At 42.8% G+C, this 20,449-nt stretch overlaps 2 protein-coding genes across 3 annotated transcripts in view; both read right to left on the bottom strand.

Moving 5' to 3' along the window:
* The window catches only part of LOC107376981 (solute carrier family 12 member 6), a 29,146-nt gene extending 15,176 nt beyond the window's left edge, over positions 1 to 13,970 (bottom strand). For both annotated transcript variants that reach the window (XM_054747441.2, XM_015946327.3), the window contains exons 1-5: positions 13,710 to 13,970; positions 5,789 to 5,883; positions 2,739 to 2,867; positions 1,540 to 1,686; positions 1,403 to 1,457 (exon numbers count right to left, since the gene is read on the bottom strand). In XM_054747441.2, coding sequence (XP_054603416.2) covers positions 1,403 to 1,457; positions 1,540 to 1,686; positions 2,739 to 2,867; positions 5,789 to 5,883; positions 13,710 to 13,929 — 646 coding nt within the window. In that variant the 5' untranslated portion in view covers positions 13,930 to 13,970. The remainder of the gene's footprint in view (positions 1 to 1,402; positions 1,458 to 1,539; positions 1,687 to 2,738; positions 2,868 to 5,788; positions 5,884 to 13,709) is intronic.
* A 4,225-nt stretch (positions 13,971 to 18,195) lies between these two features.
* On the bottom strand, positions 18,196 to 20,019 carry nop10 (NOP10 ribonucleoprotein homolog (yeast)). Its single transcript, XM_015946330.3, has 2 exons — positions 19,838 to 20,019; positions 18,196 to 18,939 (listed from the first exon to the last, which is right to left on the bottom strand). Exons 1-2 carry the CDS (start codon positions 19,889 to 19,891, stop codon positions 18,799 to 18,801), a joined length of 195 nt encoding a protein of 64 aa, XP_015801816.1. The 5' UTR covers positions 19,892 to 20,019; the 3' UTR covers positions 18,196 to 18,798.
* Between the last annotated feature and the right edge of the window lie 430 nt (positions 20,020 to 20,449).

The following is a 20,449-nucleotide window of genomic DNA, read 5'->3' as shown; positions in this document are numbered from 1 at the left end:
CGTTTTTGCATTATTTTTTGGATTTTTTTTGTGCAATTGTTGGACAAAATGACTTGCTGTGGCATTAATTGCACTAATAGAGCGTCCAAGGAGTCTCCGCTTCATTTTTTTCGGTAAGTAAAATTATATTTATGTATTTTAGGTCACTGCCGAGCTGAGCTTAGATTTTAACATGTACTGAAATTTAAATGTAATAGGGTAAAACCCAGTGCATTTAACATAATGCTGCACTTTAGAAAATGGGTTGAAATATAACATGTTGGTGGAGCTGGGTTCCGACTATCGGCTTGTGGAGCTCTCGGGAGACCGATGTTTTCCACCCATTCTCCCCTCCCCGCAGCTCGGCGCATCTCTGTCTGATCGCGGCTTCTGTTTGATGCGCGGGTTGCCGACTTGTGGAGCTCTGGGATGGAAACCTTTCCATCCGGTTCTCCCCAGCGGCAGCTCTGCGCATCCCAGATCGCAGAGGCGCTTGTCTGCTGTGCGGCTGCCGGCTTGTGGAGGTCTCGGAGACCTCTGTGTTCCACCCGGTTTTACCCAGCGGTCAGCCCGGCGTATCTCTGACTCAGAAGCTCTGGTGTTGTGCACAGTTAACTCCGGTTGTAGCTAGGTTGCTACCTCCATTAGCTTAGCTCCCACCTCCGCGTTAGCTTTGGGTTAGCTTCAGGTTAGCTTGTAGCTAGTTCGACCGGGTGTCGTCATTTGATCCCAGCCTTACAGCCCCACCCTCAGCTCCACCTCTCTTCCCTTTTGTGGAATTGTCTGGGCTTGACGGAACCTGTGACACGGTCAAAATGGCGGTGGTGGCCACCTCCCATTTAGCCTCAAAAACGTGTTATTGGAGCTATGGAAACCCATTGTCCAATATTTATATGTCTATGGCCACACTACATATAGGTAGTATGATCGATGTTGAATCCACACACAAACAGTAAGTACCACCTTAAAATGAAATGTCGAGAAAGCATGAAAAACACAGGCTGGTCATGTGACAAACGGAAAGCATGGAGATGAAGGTCCAAACAGGACATGTTAGATGTTGGATTTTCTACATGTCAAGATGCTGAAGGAGAAAGAAGTGAATAAAAACACACTACTTTGGTATTCGCTGCATCCTTCTAGATGCATTTCAGTGAAAGTTAAGGTCAATGGCAGATAAATACTCTAGGTTTGTAATGTATGGACAGACAAGGGACAGAGACAGAGACACGAGCAGAGGGAGGGACAGGACAGGCAGATGTTACACGAGTACAGTGGCTACAGTAAGTTAACGGGACATTTTATGAGAATAAACTGGCTATGTGGGTGTCCTCTGAATGGCTTTTTGCTGAACCTGAGACCAGACCAAAGGTGAGTCACGAGCACCAAGAGACAATGTAAATATGTAAAGGTGAAGCAATACCTGGCACGACTCCGTTAGTGGCGATTGCACTCATTGAAATAGCGGTCAGCATCGTCTAAAGAAGACAAACAGTCACTTAAACACACAAAGGGAGGGTTGATCTTGTCTGTTTTCAGTCGAAGGACACAGAAACTCACACAACAGCAGCACATGAAGACGATACAAAGAGCCTGCAGCACCCCGGCGGTTCCAACTACCCATGTTAGACGCAGGAACAAGATGACTCCAAAGATGTTCTGCAGGCAAGGCAGGTAGACGCCCATGAACGTCCCCATCTGTGGAGACTGGGACACATCAATGGGACTAGTTAGTTATGCAAACTCTAACAGCAGGGCCCCACACTGTTTAGCTAACTGCTACATGTTAAAGTGTAAACCCAAACCCAAGAGTCACGGTTTCGGCTGTGAGTCTCTTAGTAATGTCCACTAAAGTCTTTTGGTTGACATTTGATAAGATGCTTTTCTGCACAAACCTGGGTTACTCAAGATGATTTGTTTCACAAGGAGCCAAAGCACAAACCCTGACATCATCTGTGAACATTTGTTTAAATCTTACTGGAAAATCCTCCCATGATGCCGACGCTCACACTGAACACTGTAGAACCAGAAGGCAGGGTTAAAGATGTGTTGGTTCAACATTTCTCCTGCTTCAGAGTCAGAGCCGAGTGAACACGAGGAATTCTTGTGAAGCACCAAAACAAACTTATCGTGGCTGAAGGCCTTTTATCAGGGAGCACATCAGTGCAGATCAGGTTCAAATCCCAACGCACTTTGAGTCTTAGATATGATTCTGGACAGGAACTCATCGACTGGTGTGGTCCCTCACAAAAGGAGATTCCTCCACTATGAGCTGCCAGTGCAAGGTCAGCTTCTTCATTGTTATTAAAAATAAACAAAAACAGGTCAAGTCTAAACACATTTTCCACAGCCAGGACACACGTTAACGTGTCTTTCAGTAAATGCTGGGAGTTCCTGTGTTGTTAGTTGATGAAATTATTTTGTCAAAATGTATTTTTGTGGTCGTTTATGAAATCTCATCAAACTTCATTCCAGCTTTCTCAGAAGGTCTGACCTTTACGGTAGTTGTAGAACAAAGCACGTGGGACGCTCAATTAAGTCAATAATTATCTATCTGGGAGAAACCAGTCAAGTTGAGGTTTTGTTTTATTGTTTAAGCATTTGACCTGGACAGACATGAGGACTTGTGTTTGTAATGGAGACTAGGAAAGGTTTGCTTGTAGCAGGAGGAGTCACCTTCAATCAGGGACTTCCTGTCAGAGTGATAATGTTCCAATAATGTTAGCTTAAAGACAAATACTGCTAATACGTCTGCACACCTTGAAGGTTTTCTTCTTGTCACTGATGCTCTCAGCCTCCTCGTGCTCCTTGGCCCCCTGCATCAGGTTGGTGTAGTTAACCAGGCGGCTGAGAAGAGACGACACTTTGGGCCGCGTGTCCATCTCCTCCTATTGGTCAGAAACAAGCAGGGGAGGCAATGGTAAAGACGGTGGCCTTGGCATCGAGAAAGAAGGGAACAGCAGATGAAGAGAGGGTAAAAAGGAAAGGAGAGGAGACCCGAGGGAAGGAGGGTGTGAAAGAGAAAAGGTGAAGAAGCAGGAACCTGAGCCAACAAACACAGAGGTATAGAAAAGGATCACCCCAAGACTTTAATTTTTTTGCTTTACAACCTTAAAAAGGAAACAAACAAAAACACATTTTACCAACGTTACTTACTTAATGCACCCAACAGCATTCATTGAAGAATATCTGTTACAGTTTGGAATAGAATAATCTTTATTAATCCCACTTTAGGGAAATGTTCTTGCTACAGCAGCACATACACTTAAAGAAAAGGAAGAAGAAAATAAGATTACAGGTAAATACAGGAAAGAAGAGTTTAAAAAACAAGAAATGCTGAGATGAATAAAGGATCAGCCACCCTAACAACACATTTCACTCACTCAGAGAATGTAACCACCATTTCCTTAGCTACGGGTTACTGGCCTGGGATCAGTTGTAGCACAGAAACAGCTGTTCCTGTGGCAGACCACTATCACAAGGTCTCAGGGACAGGGTTGTGGACAGACACGAGGCAGGAAACAGATACAAAAGCATCTCAAAGGCTCTACCAATACCAAGGAGCTCAGTAAAGTCTAGAATAAACAAGTGTCGTTGTTTAATACTAGGACCCTCCTTCCAAAGAACACAGCTAAACAGACCACTCAGTGGTTGGAGGAGACAAAAGTGAAGGTCCCCGCGTGTCCCAGTCAGAGCCCAGACCCGAATCCCACCGAATATCTGTGGAGAGATCTGAAGATTACAGTCACCAACACTTACCATCCAATCTGACCCAACCTGAACAGCTCTGTAAAGAAGAGTGAGCGAATATGGCTCAACCTAGACGTGTATAGAGAAGAATCTGCTGCTATTAAAGATATTGGCCAGAGGCAAAATTCCTTTGAATGGCATGTGTAAAGAAGTATTAAAACCTCAGGTGAAAAAGGTTTTTGGATTTTCATGGCTGGAATTTAAAGAAAATCTGACGTTTTTTACCGGCGCGGGAAAAACAGAAACTAACTTTCGGTCTTCGCCCTGGGCAGCTGGTGACGTTTCACAAGGAGATCTGCTAAAACAGTGATAGTAAACAACCCCCGACTCTGGTGTTTCAGCGTTAGCGTTATAGCAGAGAACAACGCATCATCAGTCAGATGTAGCTTCTGAAGCCTCTGCTAGTCGGTCAGATTTGTTTTTTTCTCTCTGGGATACGGCGACGAGAACGGATATTGGATTACCGGAGAAGTTCAACTGAACTCCGTGCCCTGCAGCTGGATATCAGATCTGGAGGTGGAGACAGGCTTTGGACCGTTTCACTCAGAAAACAGTCTGTGCCCCACCGGTAGCTTTCAGTTAAATTCTCAGCTGATTAGCTCCATCATATTGTCCCAATATAATTCAGTAATCTACAGATGAGTAAAATAACGTGTTGCCAGCTTTACCGCTGTGTGTACTTATTGATAGAACATCGGAAAATATTGAACCGATTGCTTATCAGAATAAATCTTCCTGATGCTAACTCGCTAGCTCGGATCGTTGTTTTCTAATCCAGGATGACACAGAGGTTCTACCGGTCCTATAGGATGATCTTTGTTACTATTATTATTATATTTATTGTCTGGCTGTCTGTCTGTGTGTGTGTGTGTCTGTGTGTGTGTGTGTGTGTGTCTGTGTGTGTGTGTGTGTGTGTGTGTGTGTGTGTGTGTGTGTGTGTGTGTGTGTGTGTGTGTGTGTGTGTGTGTGTGTGTGTGTGTGTGTGTGTGTGTGTGTGTGTGTGTGTGTGTGTGTGTGTGTGTGTGTGTGTGTGTGTGTGTGTGTGTGTGTGTGTGTGTGTGTGTGTGTCTTTATTCTGCTCTCCCCGCCTATTCTACCTTCCTCAGGATCCACGGATTTCCCTCTTTCCTATTCACTCTCTCTCTCTTAAAAATTGATTTAATCACAATTATCTAATTTTTGCTGATTTTAAATAATTTTTTTACCATTTTCCAAATTCTTTTTAAATATTTTTACATTTTTTGTTTTTGTGAAGCGCCTCGTGATTTTTATCTTGAGAGGCGCTATAGAAATGATATTTTCTTCTTCATCGCGCGCGCGTGCGTGCGTGCGTGCCTGTGTGTGTGTGTGTGTGTGTGTGCGCGTGCGTGCGTGTGTCACAGCTTTCACAAATTACTTGTTTATTCTTTACAGGAGCTAACACGGTTAGTGCTGCAGCAGTCATGCTAACGGGACTCGCCTGCTGGAGGCCAGAAGTACCGGTGCGGTTCTAAATGGATTTATAGATGCAGGTTATTATTTTAGATCAAATTAGTTAAAAATATGTGTAGGGCACCGATATGTGGCTCAGACCTTTAGCTGCAGCTGTAAATGCAATTTTCTGTTTTAATTAGGAACACGATAGTAAACAAAATACAGTGATTTACCGTGCTAGCACCAGCAGCTACCTAGTAAGACGTGTGTCAGTGACGTATGCAAAACAGTTCTTCACTGCCTGGAGGAGAGAATTTTAATTTTCTGTAATGATTTATGACTAAATTCCTCAAATGAAAAACTGAACCCAGTTCACATCTATATAGATGGTAAAGTGTAGTTATCCTGCATTTCTACTATTTTAATGCTGAGTCTGGCCACTACCTTTAAAGCAGAATGTGGCTGGGGGGTGAACTGTAACACTGATGGGTAAAGCTGGGCTGTACAGCACAAAGACTCAAGTCTTTCAAAGTGGTGATCCTTTTCTACTCCTACTGGAGCTACTAAATAAAGAGGTGGAGGAAACACAGAGTTGTTTCCACTAATCTAAACAAGACACACAGATGAGGACGGTTGTGTTTCACACCTCAAATAAGGCCAAGTTTCTGTCGTAGAAGTCGTCGTCGTCCACCCCATGACTGTTGTTGATGTACACGTTGGAGATTTTGGAATTCCCATCTCCTGAAACGAGTCATGCATAAGGAGCAGTGATCAATCATCTTTTGCATGTCAGAGCAGAGACAACCATCAGAGTCCTTTTGTACAAGAACAGATTCTTGTATCTGTTCCTCCTGAGCTACTGTGTTCCGGCTCACTCAGCACACGCCGCTGCATCAGCAGCGCCTGAGTCAGCGACATCACTTCCCTCTTTGCTTTGGCACACTAATGTCAGCAGGCGTCACATAAGGGCACCCCAAACTAGGGATGCACCGATACTGGTATCGGTGCGATACCGATACCAACACCAGTATCAGCATCGGTAAAAGTTAACGGATACCAGGAACCAATACCAAAGCAGCTGCTTGAAAATGGCTTCACTGTAACTTGTCATTTCTGTTCACCTAATATTTTAGTTTTGTGATGATTTCCATTCATATATTTTACTTTTTATCTATCTCAGTCTTTTCCTGTTGAAAGCAGAGAAGAAAATAAAATCTGTATTCCAAATCATTGCATTTTTTTGTGTGGTGGAAGTATCGGTATTGGTAATCGGTATCGGCGAGTACTCAGATCCAAGTATCGGTATCGTATCGGTTTGGAAAAAAGTGGTATTGTTGCATCCCTACCCCAAACAACTCTAGACTAACACAGGAACGTCTCACAAGCAAATAAAGAAAAAACCAAACATTCAGAGGATCAGATGGAATACTAAACAGTGTCTTATTTTCATCCTTGGGTGTCCGCCACATCACTCCTTTTCCCTGAATCAGTGAAGCCAGTAGCTCACTGGGTTACTACTGGAGACGAGTTGGATACTATAGTAAATCTTTTGTTTGAACCGTAATGTTGCTGCAGGGTTAATAAACAGCCAGGTGACAAACATTTCACATACACGTGAAAACATTAGGGTGATTGTGTCTCAGTCTGTTCACAACCTCCCCTCATTTCCATTGCTATTGGGTGACTAACACCTCCCAAAGTCATCACATGTTTCATGTTTCTGACTAAACTGAGAAAATGAGCTCAAGATGGGCTCTAGATTAAAATAATTTGTCTTTTTTTTTTTCGATTTTGCAGTTTGTTGCCAGTGGTTATAGCCCAGTGACAAACTGGCTTCGTTTCTGCGAATCACAAAGTAAGATAAGTGTGAGATAACTTTAAGAGGAGCTGGCAAACGAAGCTGATATGCAACCGCCTGGAGATAAGAGAATCCGACAGCAGCAATTACATCTCAAATTAAATTTAGATAAATACAAACACATTAAGAGACGCTGCTGTGGCCTAAAACTACGGTATGTGTTCTTGGAAAAAGACAAAAAAAACAAAAATACATATATATAAAATGGTTTTCTCACATTTGTCTAAAACCCTCCACTAACAACAAGTTTCAAACTGAAACCAACAACTGGACCGTCCGGTCATCAGTCACTTCCCTGGGTCCTCCACTCATCACACACTCACGTATTTAGCAGCAGAACACCACTGGTGTGAGAGGATCTCCGCCCAATAATATCAGACAGAGAAACAGCCGGCTGCTACCACTTCAACCTTAGGACGAACTACCAGAGACCCAAAAAGAAAAACATTAGAAGTCACGGACAACAGAAGACGTTTAGACCTAGAAAACGGTGACTGGTGTTTAGTATGATCCCGTTTACAGTGGGAACTGGGTTCTGATTTCAGGGGGACGTGCTGATGGGAGGGGTGAGACATCCATGACTGTGTTTGTGTTTAAAAGCTAGCTAGTTGTGGAGATTTGCCGTTGCAGCTTTAACTGCAACAGAACATTCTGTCCTGTACACTAGTCAGCCCGGCTCTGGCTTCGCTCCCTGTTCAGCTGCTCCAAGACAAGAACGTATAATCTGTAGTGTATGCAGAGGGGGGAAAGACAGTCAAGAGGGTTGTTTGATGGAGGGATCATCATCATATTTTTAAGAATGGGATACTCACACAGATGGATGAGGTTTTACAGGACTGTAGGTTACAGAAGTGATTAAAATTATTCATTTTTTGACAAAACATTGAATTTATTGGTTATGTGAAGAGGATTTCAAGCAATATGGTTAAATCTGCTCCAGAAAAACATCTTCTACCCCATTTTAATTATAAACAGAACATCTAAATAGCAGCCACAGGAACAGGATTTTCTTCGGTTTCAGTTATAGTAAAGTTTACAAGAGGGGAGAGCGGGCAGAAGAGGGCGACAACGTCCTCTGCTGCCCGCGGATAAACGAAGGAAGTGACGCCACCATCAGCGTCAGCCTGATGATGTTTGCAGCCGCAAACGAAACGTTGCAGGTAAATAAACCTTTTCTGTGTTTTAAAAACAACTGAACGATGGAATTTGAAACTAAACACAGCAAGAAGACACCAAAGATGTTACGAGTGTCACATTTTTTCTCACCACTGTGAATCACCAACAGTTGTAGCTCAGTGAGATGCTGGCTTAACAGGAACATTTCTAAATGACACTAGTCTCACATTTTTATGCTGAGTTATAGAGAGACAGCACGAGGCTGGTGGATGTGACCTCCCATCCTGTTCTGGCTAAAGATAGCGGGAAACCTTCTACACACACACGCACGCACACAATAATATTACAGCTGCTAATGCAAACAATAAAGAGCGGTTTAGGTTGAGGAGAAATACACGTCAGGTCATGCATGACGAGACTCATACATGTACTCCCTGTCATTGGCATGACGAGAGCCGACCCGTTGAACGAGTTCTTGTTCTCCTGAGAGCTCAGCCACACAATTCCTCTGATTCATCGTCTCATCAGCTCTTTATCAAGGGCCAGAGAGCTGCTGGGGGTTATATAAGTTTTGATGACACAAAGAAAAGACGTACCAAAATGATGACTCATCTCACGGTTTCATGACACTTTAAATGTCACACAGAGAGATAAGTGAGAAGAGTTGGTAGGAAATCTGAAAGTGAAACAATAATCATGTTTTAAGTGAGTCCCAAAGGGGAAAATGTGTTTCTTCTGTTAATATTTGTGCAAAATGTTCCTTATTCATTGTTTGACAAGAGGTTAGAAAGGGCAACACAATGGGAGCCTGCATTTGTCAAGAAGCTCTTATTGTCCGACCTAAACCACAAATATGAGCAACATCCTGCTAGGAGGAGAGCTTTTGTGTGTTTTGTGATGCCGTTACCAAAGCAGGCACGGCGTTTAACTCAGAGCTACATCTTGAATCTGATGTTTGAAATTCAGAAGCCGGCGGGCCGTAGAGCTTTTCTGTCATCAACTGCAGGCAGCAGGCAGAAAGCTCTGGAACAGCCAGTGACTCCACCCTCTTGCTGATCAGTGACCGACGGTCGACCATGTACTGTTTTCAGACCGGGTCAGCACACTAGCAACCACTACAAAGCAGGTACAGGTAGAACCACGATGTTGGAAAAAGCTGTTACTGAACCAAACCCACCCAAGTCTCACTGATTAGTGCTACTGAAAAGGCCCAGGAAGTGGTCCGTCTGGGTAGTCTGGAAAACCATCCTAAACATGTGATTATAGCCCACTCCACAACCCCGTAGACAGAGCTCAGTCGTTGGGCGGGATCTATGGTTGTCTTTCAAGCTGTCTCCACTAGGGCTGAACGATTAATTGCATATGCAATTAAAAAGCGATGTGACAAAAGGACATTTTCTAATTGCAAAGGCTGCGATTTGACTGGCAGCAAGTGGTTAGCACGATGCTAATACACATGGAAAAACCCATAGGGATGCTAATGCTAATATCGCCGATTACATTCTTAGAAATTACAAATTACGAACGTGCCAAATGATTACATTTAGTCTAATAAAAAGTAAAAACTGCCATCAATCAAATAAGTACTGACATATATTTTAGTAAAGCTAGAAAACCGTAAGAGACTTTAACCCCACTGAGTTTTGGCTAGCAGCTATGAACGTAACTGAACTACAGAAGCCCTGCATAGACAAGAAGACGTCAAAAACTCTAAACACAAAATACTTCAATAAATGGGACACACTTCTTTCCTGCAAATAAATGTTCACAGTTGATGCTAATACCTAGCCTGGCCTGCTAGACTCCTCCTCTGTTTAATTCTGCACAGAGAAAGTCTGGGAACTCTCCTATTCAAATAACCCCACCCCGTGAGAATTCTTAACGAGCCAATCAGCGAGGAGTAGCGTACGTCACACACCACAACGCCGAGTTTCTCATAAACATGGCGACTGAAGCGGAGTTCGCTGCGGCTCTTTCCTCTGGTCTAAATGATTTGGACACATCTTTAAAACAACAACACGTAGAAGCGCTAAAAGCCTTTCTTCTGAATAAAGATGTGTGCGCTGTCGCCAGACGCCATTTTTGACTACAGCTAAAAAGCTACAGCGTTGCAGACGTCACACACAGCAACGCTCAGTTGCTCATAAACAACGAAGACAGCAACGGAGTTCACTGTGGCTCTTTCCTCTGGTCTAAATGACTTGAATGTCTTTAAAACCACAACAAGCAGAAGTGCTAAAAGCTAGTCCCGCCCCTCAAGTGCCTCTCTGCCTGAGTTATCAGACTCTTTCTCTGTGCAGAATTAAACAGAGGATGAGTCTGGCAGGCCAGGCTAGCTAATACCTATGCTCCTTCAAAGGATGTGCTCCTGACTGCAGAGCATTGCACCTTCAAATACCAAATGCCGTCTTTACTTGTGAGTGTTTATTTATATGTAGACAAATAAACGTTGTCATATGATATGTAGATACATAAACTTGTTTATATTCAGTGCAAGTTGCATAGATTTTTTTGCATCTATTAGTTGAAAAATATGAGAAAAGCCCCTTTGAGAAAATAATCATGAATTAAATCGCAATATGGAAGAAAAAAAATCGCAATTGGATTACTTTCCAGAATCGTTCAGCCCTAGTCTCCACATGCTGTTGGACAACAAACGTGACATATTCACCGCTATGGATTTCAGTCCACCATAAACTGATGAAGACACAAATACCTCCTTTGTCTAAATAAATGACTTAAGTACCTCTTTCTGCTCTTGACTCAAAGAAAAGCCAAGTCTAAATACTCCAAAGTTGATGCCAAAGGTGTTTCAAACGAGCTGGCGCCATCTTTGTTTCCACTCATTTGCACCCACCAAACTGAGAGCGCTGTGATTGGCATAACACCATTCCGCTATGGCCAATGGTGGACCTGCTGGGGCTCCCGTGGAGCGCGGCTAGACCGACCTGCAGAGCAGAATTATTTAGCTTCAGCTACAGTCTCTCTAGATTTCTTGGCTAACATTTGGGCTGGCCCGATGAAATGGAGACATGATACCATGAAGGGAAATACTCTAAAATCCCCAGAGGTTCCCGGGGCTATAAGAGTTGTTACATACGGTATGTGATCCTTATTCTTTACTCGTCATGCAAAAATCAGCTGGAACCAGTCGGTTAGCTTGTACTGCTAGTCTTCTGAAAATCAGTAAAGACTGAAAGTTGTGTGGTTTGTCCCTAAACTGTACCACTCACACCCAGGCTAACACACAGGAACACGACTGCTGTTTGGGCGTGGTTTCCTCACAAGTCCCCACCCAAAGCTGCAACACCCGGCTGTTTCTTCTTTTTGGTGAACTGACGCACACGTGCAGCCAGATGTAGCCTCTCTGCGTCCATCAGCTTCAGTAACGTCACTTATTTCAACCACCAGCTGCCCTGACTTCCTCCCCTGTGAGAACATCTCAGGACCTTGACTCCTTGACCTCAGTAACATCAGCAAGAGGGTTTTCTATTTCAGCGGATTCTGCTGATCTACCGTTTCTGCTTTTTTCTCTTTTCCAGCAACCAAAGCAGAAATATGAACAGACTCTTAACAACAACCGCAGCGTATAGCAACCTGATCAAAACACATTCGGATTAGCTGTCTCCATTTCTATTTATGGAAGCTTATTAAACAACCAACGTGGGGCATCCTCACTACTGCCCAAGTGCTTAAGTGGATCAGAGGAGACAACACATCTGCTCAGGCTTACAGCCAGTCAATCAGCACAGCCACTCTCACGCCTTTAGAAATTCTGTTATTGCACACATCCAAAAATAAACTACATACAACTTCTCTCCTCTGAATCGGGTGAATGTGCAGGCCATCCCTCTCACCTGTTGACACGACTAGAAGATGTTTTCTACTGCCTCTGTGCTGTAGGTGGAAGTGGAACCTGAACAACATCGCTAAACTTTAATTATAGCTCATTTTTCTGTTGGACTCCATGAAGCCCTCAACCAATCAGAAACCCAATCACTCTTACATTCAAATAAATGAAATCCTTTTCTGTTTAGAGGCTAAAAACCTATGAGAACAGTTAACTCGTTAGCAGCCCTGAGCCGGACCACTGACTTGTACCTGTGTCATGTGTATGGTGGAACATACTGGCTCACTGACATGAGTGAGGGGTCACCATGAAGCACTTCTCAGGACTCTGCCACTAGACAAACTTCTGCATTCTGACAGTTGTGACTGAGGAGGGATGTCTGCTCGGATCTGAGTCAGGTGTGACAGAAGTAGAACACACTTCTTCTTTCCAGCCCAAACCATTCATGTCTCACCCCGGGTTTCCACGGGAGCCGTCAGCAGCACGTTACTGCAGAAGCACGTCTTGCTCGCGTAAGCTGCTGCTTGGCCCTTCCCACGAGACGCAAAGCAGCAGGGGAGCAGCTGTCACCGACCGAGCACGAAGTCACACGAGTGACTTCGTCAGTAAACACAACAACAAGCAGGAGAAAACTACAACATGGTTTGTGTTTTATGTTCTGTCCGTTTTATAATCGCCAATACGGACCTGAAAAACAAAGGAGACCGCTAGCTAGGTGATAACTTCTCACGGGTCCGCACATTTAGTAACTTTTTTAAAAGTAAAGCAACCGGAAGGAAGTACATTCTTTATTCTGAAAATCTCGGAAGCTTCTCTCCATTTCCGCGTCCGATTTCCGGTCTTTCCTTCCCCAAAAATGTCGAACTTGACCCGTTTCAGAGGCGCCGCGTGTAGAAAATAGAACCGGCGCGTAAAGGCCGCGACATGCTGCTCCTGAGACGCGGCCGACTCGCGCTGCTGACGGCTGCCGAAGGCTCCAGTGGAAAAGGTTCTGTTGACCACAGCGGTTCCTATCAGCAGCTATGACGTGCTGCTGCAGTAACGTGCTGCTGACGGCTCCCGTGGAAAGCCGGGGTCAGTCCCAACACCTGCCATCACACGGCCAAATAAGATCACAGACAAGTGAGCAGAAAACTCTGAAAGATTTGGTTCATTTACACATGGACTCTGATTAACAAACACATAAAACAGGGATGTAAAATATATGGATGCACTGAAATATTGCAATATTTGGTTTACGAAATGAATCAACATTTTAAAACATTTGATTTTTTGTGGGAGAATTTCCATGCAAGCTTTTTTTGTGCTGTAATTCAAACTCTGACTGCTAGGTGGCAGCAGATTTCAATCGCCTTCATTCTGACGGAACAACGAGGTCTCGTGAGAACACGGAGTGTTTTGGAGGCGTCTGACCCTGGTCTTTCAATTTAAAATGACATTTATTATTTGGCTTTCAGTACTGTGATGTATGGCATTGTTTCTCGTGTGATAAACATCGTATCACCAGATTCTCGTCGATATCCACAACTGAAAGCTCAACAATGTAGAGAGGACGTACATAAAAACAAGCCAGACTCATGGAGGTAATCATGACTCTGCCACACTCAAAATACAGCCTTATAAATCTCCTCCACAACCACACACGCTGCTACAGTCGCAAACACAACTGTGCACCAGTGTGAGACGCTCCACTGGAGAACATCTGGTTCATACCCCGTCTGTGTTAGTAAGTGTGACGTTCACCTTGCTCTATGCTGCAGTGATCCGGTGTGCCGGTTCCTCCTCCTCCCGACGCGGTGTTCGCCACACCTGCCTCACTGAGCCCATCGCTTGGATCGACACTCTCCCTGGAGCCAAAGTGAACTCGGTTGGACGGACGAGAGCTGAGGTCAGGCGACGTGTCGGACAGTCCCGGGAGGTCCTCGGCCTTGGTGGGCGTCACAGTGAAGCGGACTGATGCCATGGCAGCTTGCTTGGAGAAGTTAATAGAGAAAGGGGGGGGGGGGGGGGCAGGTGTGTGCCAGATGGGATAAAGCAGAAGAGGGGGGGTGGGGGTGTGTGTGTGTGTGGGGGGGTTGTGGACCAGATTAGCGGCACTAAGCTAGGCTATCTCCCAGCTGATGCTGAGGTAACAGTTACCTCGACTAGCTCTCTTTTGTATGCTAAAACACTCCATGGGAGCGAGCGGGTTGGGTTCTGACTGAAGGTTTGGGAAAAGTTCTATTTGTGACGACACACTCTTAGTGTGTGTGATGGTAGTGAAGCCGGCAGATGATCGGCTTTCTTCAGAAATGTGTCAAAACTATTTCTAGCAGTTAAGAAAGAGTAAAGTAACTGTGAGAAGCTGACTGGGCCGGTTTCTGGTGACAGAAAGCTGATAACTGTCCTCCTCTTTACATTTTCTCCTTTAGACGTATCTAAATGTGTCTGACATGCACCTTGCTTTGAAAAGTGACCTTCATCACGCATCATCAATCGTCACAAGAGTGGTGTAAAAACCATGGGAGGGAAAGACACGGGTGCAGCAAAAGCAAAGAGACAGGAAGAGGAAAACACAAAGAGATGACTCAGCATTAGAAACTAGTTCCATGAATGCGAAATAAAAACTTTTCAGTATTAAAGCGTCTGTGATCCCGAGTTTCTCGTCAAATCAGGCAGGCACAACAAGAAGTGTGTCATGAGCTTTTCTGGGAAAAAAATCTATTTAAAAGATCAACAGACCCTCTTCTGTTGCATCATAAAACAAACATCCATCCACCGTTAAAGCAGAAGTCTCTCTGTTTGTTACCGTTCGATCAATGATCTCAGAAGCTTCAGGTTCATTTCCATCTTTTAGTGAATGGGTCACAAATGACGGAGGTGTGTGAAGCAGCAGCGTAGCTCATGTCCCAGATGTCCCACTAGAGTCACCTAACACCTGAATCCTGGCAGAACAACAGCCAGACGGCTGCTTTACTCTTTTCCCTCTTTTTCCTCAGCCTTGGACAATAATTTAATAATTAAAGGAGAGCGGTTCCAACCGGTTGTGCCAGAGAGATCCAGCTCTGGCTCTGCATGCAGAGGCAGGGCTGGATGCTGCTTCAGGTTCTGCTGGGGACCAGCGCGCTGCTCAGAATGAAAGCAGGAGGTAGAAAACAAAAAGGACTTGATTTCTACTGTTTCTGCTGCATCATTTTCTGTTCCAGACCAGAGAAGAAGATGCAAAACCAGACAGAGACGATCTGAATAAATAAATATAAAATGCAGATTTTGAATAATAACTTTATTAATCAAACAGGTGATCCACACCAGCCTGGCTACATGTGAAATAGTAACTGACCCCTAAACCTAAAAACACTTTTGGAGGCAGGCGTAATCGAGCACATGTTATAACCGGTAATGAGTCTCTCACAACGCCACAGACGAGGTTTGGGCCATTTCCACCATCAGAACTTCCAGGTCATTTTACTGGACCTTTACGGCATGTGTCTCCATTTCCTCGGACCAGCTCAAAGGACCAGATCCTGGGACCTTACAGGGACCTAACGAGTACCTGAACTCAGGTGTGTATTCAGAAATGACTTGCTTCTATAGAACACGCCATGGCGTATTTCTGTTAGAGACCGTTTAGCCTCCTTCATGTAGCCAAATGATAAATGACCCCCACTTGTACAGTGCCTTTCAGAGTCAGAGGACTCCAAAGTGCTTTACACTACAGTGTATCATTCACACACACACACACACACACACACACACACACACACACACACACACACACACACACACACACACACACACACACACACACACACACACTGATGGTGATGAGCTACATCATAGCCACAGCTGCTCTGGGGCGCACTGACAGAGGTGAGGCTGCCCGGCACAGGCGCCACTGGTCCCTCCGACCATCACCAGCAGGCTAGGTGTGTTAAGTGTCTTGCCCAAGGACACAACAGCATTCTCTGCCAGGAGCGGGGATTGCTCCCACAACCCTCTGATTACTAGACAACCACTCTATCTCCTGACCTACTGTGACCCCAAGAAGGTTCTAATGAAGTGATCTCTAATCTTGTAGTAATGAAGTCTGAGTGCGGCTCTGGACTCCAAATCATGTGATTAATGACAGTTAATTCACCATTTAACATGGGGCATTTACATTTTCACATGCTGGATTAAATATATTTTGTTCTAATAAATAAAATCATCCTTATTAAACTGCATTTAACATTGACTCAGTTATCTCTGATTTTGAATGCATTTGCTGACCTGCAACTTGTAAATAACAAAATTTTTTAAAAGAAATCTCAACATGAGGCAAATATTTCTACAGCAATCTGCCCATTTTTTTAGCTCAGACATTAAAATATCACCCTGCCAAGAACGAGCGGGTGATTATTAAACTTCCAGCAACATTTGGCACAAACTCCTGGTTAGTTTGCTTAAGGCAAATGGAAAAATAAGTGATTAGTGTAGTTTTTAAACGCTGCTCTAGTCTTGTTGACCACTCGAGAGCATTCTGGGATTTCTACACTGACTTGTGTGTCCCTGACACACACACACACACATATATGAATCATCATAAACAGCTAGTTACCGACTGAGGAAAGCCAGTGTGACTGGTTAGGAAGTTGCTCCACTTTCTGCCCCACAGAGACTAAATTATTCCAGACAGGTAATTAACAGGATTTCGGCTAAAATACTGTCATAACAACAAATAAACAACCAATTGGCAGGATGATACAGGAGACTGTGCGATTTCTACAGGAAACGGTGTTCACGTCAGATTATCTCTCAGCATATTTTACATAATCCTTGTTTTTTCATATGCAGTTCTCCTGCAGCATCACCAATGTGTAAAATCATACCAGGCCTGTTGTTTTTAAACAGAGCCTCCAAAAACCTCCAAACTAAAAACAACACTAAACACCTGACTGAATCCAAGATTAAATCAGACGTTGTCAAACAGCCGTAAATGTACTTAAATTAAAATCGATGATTATTACACGATGCAGATGGGGAAAAAACACATCTGTACACTTATCTGTAATAATTACGACAGAAAGTGTTGTTAGTCCTGATGGGAATATAAGGAAAGTCCAAATTAGATATGATGCAAACCGCTACTCAGCTGCCATCCTAAGCCAATTAAAGTGGCCATAATATTTCTGGCTCGAACCGGTCAGTGGAACGTTATGACACACACTTGAGCTGGAAACAAAACAGAAATAAACCAGCTTTAAAATGATTTTAGTGGAAAATAATGGCGATAACAGTGTTTTATCCCCTTCTGCAGATATGGGAGTTTTTTTTTATTACATTCAAACCGGCTTAAATCAGGCGCGCGCGAGGTAAAAAAAAATTAGCCCATTTTAGGACAAACTTGTTTTATCTTCCGTTCTTAATGCTAGATTATGAGAGGTTTAAACGCCGTGCGGTGCGGGCAGAAGCAGGTACACACAGGTGTGGTATCGGCACAGGAGCTCCGTCTCAGGCGCTCCAGCTAGCATTAGCCGGTGGTTAGCCACGCTGCCAATAATAAACAGTCAACTCCTCCGGAGCTTCCAGCTAGCACTCAAGCAGCAACGACAATTTCACCCCGTGAAAAATGTCACACATCACCACGGTCAAACTCATACCTGATTCACGTTTCCCTCAGACAACATTACTGGGTACGGCAGTTCCCGGTGACATCTGTGCTGCTTTTTCTCTGCACTTTTTCGTCCAAGCAACCCACCAAAAACACTCACGCAAGTGAGCCCGTCAGGTCCTAGTTCCCTTGCCGTTGCAAGTTTGCGCATGCGTCGTTTTACTCAGTGACAATAGTGAGGGGAGATGTGGTCTTTACGTAAACAAGTTGTTTACGTTATTTTATTCCAACAATTTAGCAAGTTTCCTGAGTTTAGCACAAAACCAGTTTGCATCAAGAAGGATGAGTTCATATTGAACATAAAACACGCGGAAATAGATTTTCACATTAAAATGTTCAAACTGATAAATTAGCAAATATTAGCTCATAAAGTTCGAATTAAACAATATTAAGAAAAAGCAACATAGCTGAAATGAGCTAATGTTTTTCCGCTGCACCTCAAAATTACCTCGGACAGGTGATGTTTGTAAATGAGAATATTATCAAACACTATCTGGAAAAAATAAAGGTTGAAAAAAATGATGCAATTTTTCATTAAAAACACAACATTTTAACACTCACTGGGTATTTTGAGTACATGGATCAAAATAACAAGTGTGCTTTGAGGGTGTTAATTATTTTACTGTTCATTTTGTCTTTTCAGTTAGTCCAAGATGTTACTGAAACCAAAACATGACATTCAACAGTCACTGACTGAGTGTTTTGTGAATAGTCAAGATTCATTTAGCACAAACAAAAATACCTCTGGGAAACTGTCTGCAGCTCATAAATTACACACCATGACTGAATAGTAAACACCTTATATTTCAAATTCTAGTTTATATTCACAATAAATGTTATTTCTACTCAAATTTTCTTATATGTCGTCGTCCCCCCCAAAATAAAACTGGCATACAAATAGAGGTTATAGGAGCTAACATAGTATTATTTTACTGCAGACAATGTCAAGTATACCTTACTTGTTTAAATGTATGCAATAAAGGAGAATTAGCCATCAAATCCTGAATTCAAACAGTATTCAAGAAAATTCATCAAACATTTTTAAGCATAAAAAATGACAATAACCTCTACTAAAATCTAAAGACCTCATGTAATCGATCCAAACCAGCAAGTCCAACACACCAAGTGTCCTTTCAAAATCCATGTTGCCATCTTCAGCTCTTCATCCATCCATGCCTCCTCACTCCACTCTTTCCAGCTCCCTCACAGGACTGGCCTGGGCTGCTGGGTGAGCAGAATGCCAAAGCGTTTCTTCAGCTGCACTCGGTGTCTGGAAAACTTGTCATCCGGAGAGAAACGAGCCGGATGGGCAGAGCTGGTGGGCTGCCCATCAGGAGATGCCTTCTGTTGGAGGCAAAGATGAAGGGAAATATGTGTGCATTAGGGAAGAACACTGATTTGAAAAATAAAGGCATATGTCAGCTTTTTTTTTTTACATTTCACCAACGAAATAAGATACGTGGATGAAATTAAGTGTAACACCTAAATTCACCTTTTAGAATATGATGGCTATTATGGTATACAATAAAATAAACCCTCACTAACATATGTTTGATTCATTTTCTTGTAACACTACTCTGATTTACAGTAATAACCTATTCAGTTGCAAGTACAATCAGCTTTTAAAACATGTAAAGAGTTTTTTATTTCATGCGTAAAAACTAAATTTTACGCATTTTTCACTAAACTATGTTACGTTTCGGTTATTGACGTATTAATTTAAACTGTTACGTTTCGGTTATTGACGTATTAAAAGCAAAGGATTTTTATATGGTATAAATCAGAAGCTAAAATCAAATGTGTTTGTCCAAAAACACACAAAGGCGATCTGGGATATAACTATTTGTGTTTATACTGGTTCGCTACAAGCTTTCCACGTTAGCCACTAATTGCAACTGTCCATGTTCGCCGCTATTTTGCTGGCTGCACATGGAAAGCACTTTGAATTGCCTGGTATGAAGTAGCCTTTATAAATAAAGCGGCATTGCCATGCTTTGTTAGCTCAGCTGCTATCCATGTTAGATACTAGTTGCTATCAATGTTAGCTACATGTGAGGCTAACGTGAAAACAACACGAATAACACATCTTGAGATTTTTTTGGTTTGACTTGCTCCTTTATGTTTTAATAGAAGCCACGTGATGTTACTTTTCGTTTTCCAACAAAATAAATTTAAATGTAATGAGCTAAAACGTGAAACTGATAGGAGAGAAGACATGTTACGAACAACACACACAAATTACCTTCAGAGTATATACTCTGTCTCCAGACTCGTTAAGATAAAACTGCAAAAACATGACGAAAAGTCTTGATATGAAGCTTTATAAGTTTTAAAAAATCCAACTTTATTTTAGGAAGCTAGAAAACGTGGATCCACGTGCAACGAACTTTCTAGTCGGATATCCGGTTTAATGATCAGGCCGCTTGGAATCATGGGGAACTGAGTTTACTCGCAAATTAGGCTCTTTTGAATATCACACACTAATAAAAGTGCATTTTCAGAACTTTTATGCTTTATTCTAACCACCTCTCAACGTTTTACAGACCCACCAGCATCTATAACAACTCTTTGAAGAATCTTGAATTATATGAGATGATTATTATTATAACAATATTTATTAGATTGTTATAATTATTGTTTCTGAATATCGATTTACAACATTTAATTTTCTTCCGAGAACAAATAAAGTATTTTGGCCCTTAGCTGAATCAGTAACAGAGTAACTTTTACTGGTCCAATTTCAAAACAAAACACAATGTGTTTTTAACCAAAACAACCAAACACATTCTTGAACATCTGCATGAAAATTCTGCTGTGCTATAAAACAAATAAAATATAAAAACTATTTAAAGAA

Source organism: Nothobranchius furzeri, chromosome 2 (genome assembly GCF_043380555.1).
Source record: "Nothobranchius furzeri strain GRZ-AD chromosome 2, NfurGRZ-RIMD1, whole genome shotgun sequence".
Lineage (NCBI taxonomy): Eukaryota > Metazoa > Chordata > Actinopteri > Cyprinodontiformes > Nothobranchiidae > Nothobranchius > Nothobranchius furzeri.
The sequence above is the reverse complement of the archived record's forward strand: the minus strand, read 5'-3'. Positions and strand labels throughout refer to the sequence as shown.

Bases quoted from the DNA above. Each gene is read 5' to 3' on its own strand.
- nop10 (XM_015946330.3), bottom strand. From the start codon at position 19,891: ATGTTTTTGCAGTTTTATCTTAACGAGTCTGGAGACAGAGTATATACT. The intron at 18,940-19,837 runs GTAATTTGTGTG...TGCCTCCAACAG, and splicing joins ACAGAGTATATACTCTGAAG to AAGGCATCTCCTGATGGGCA.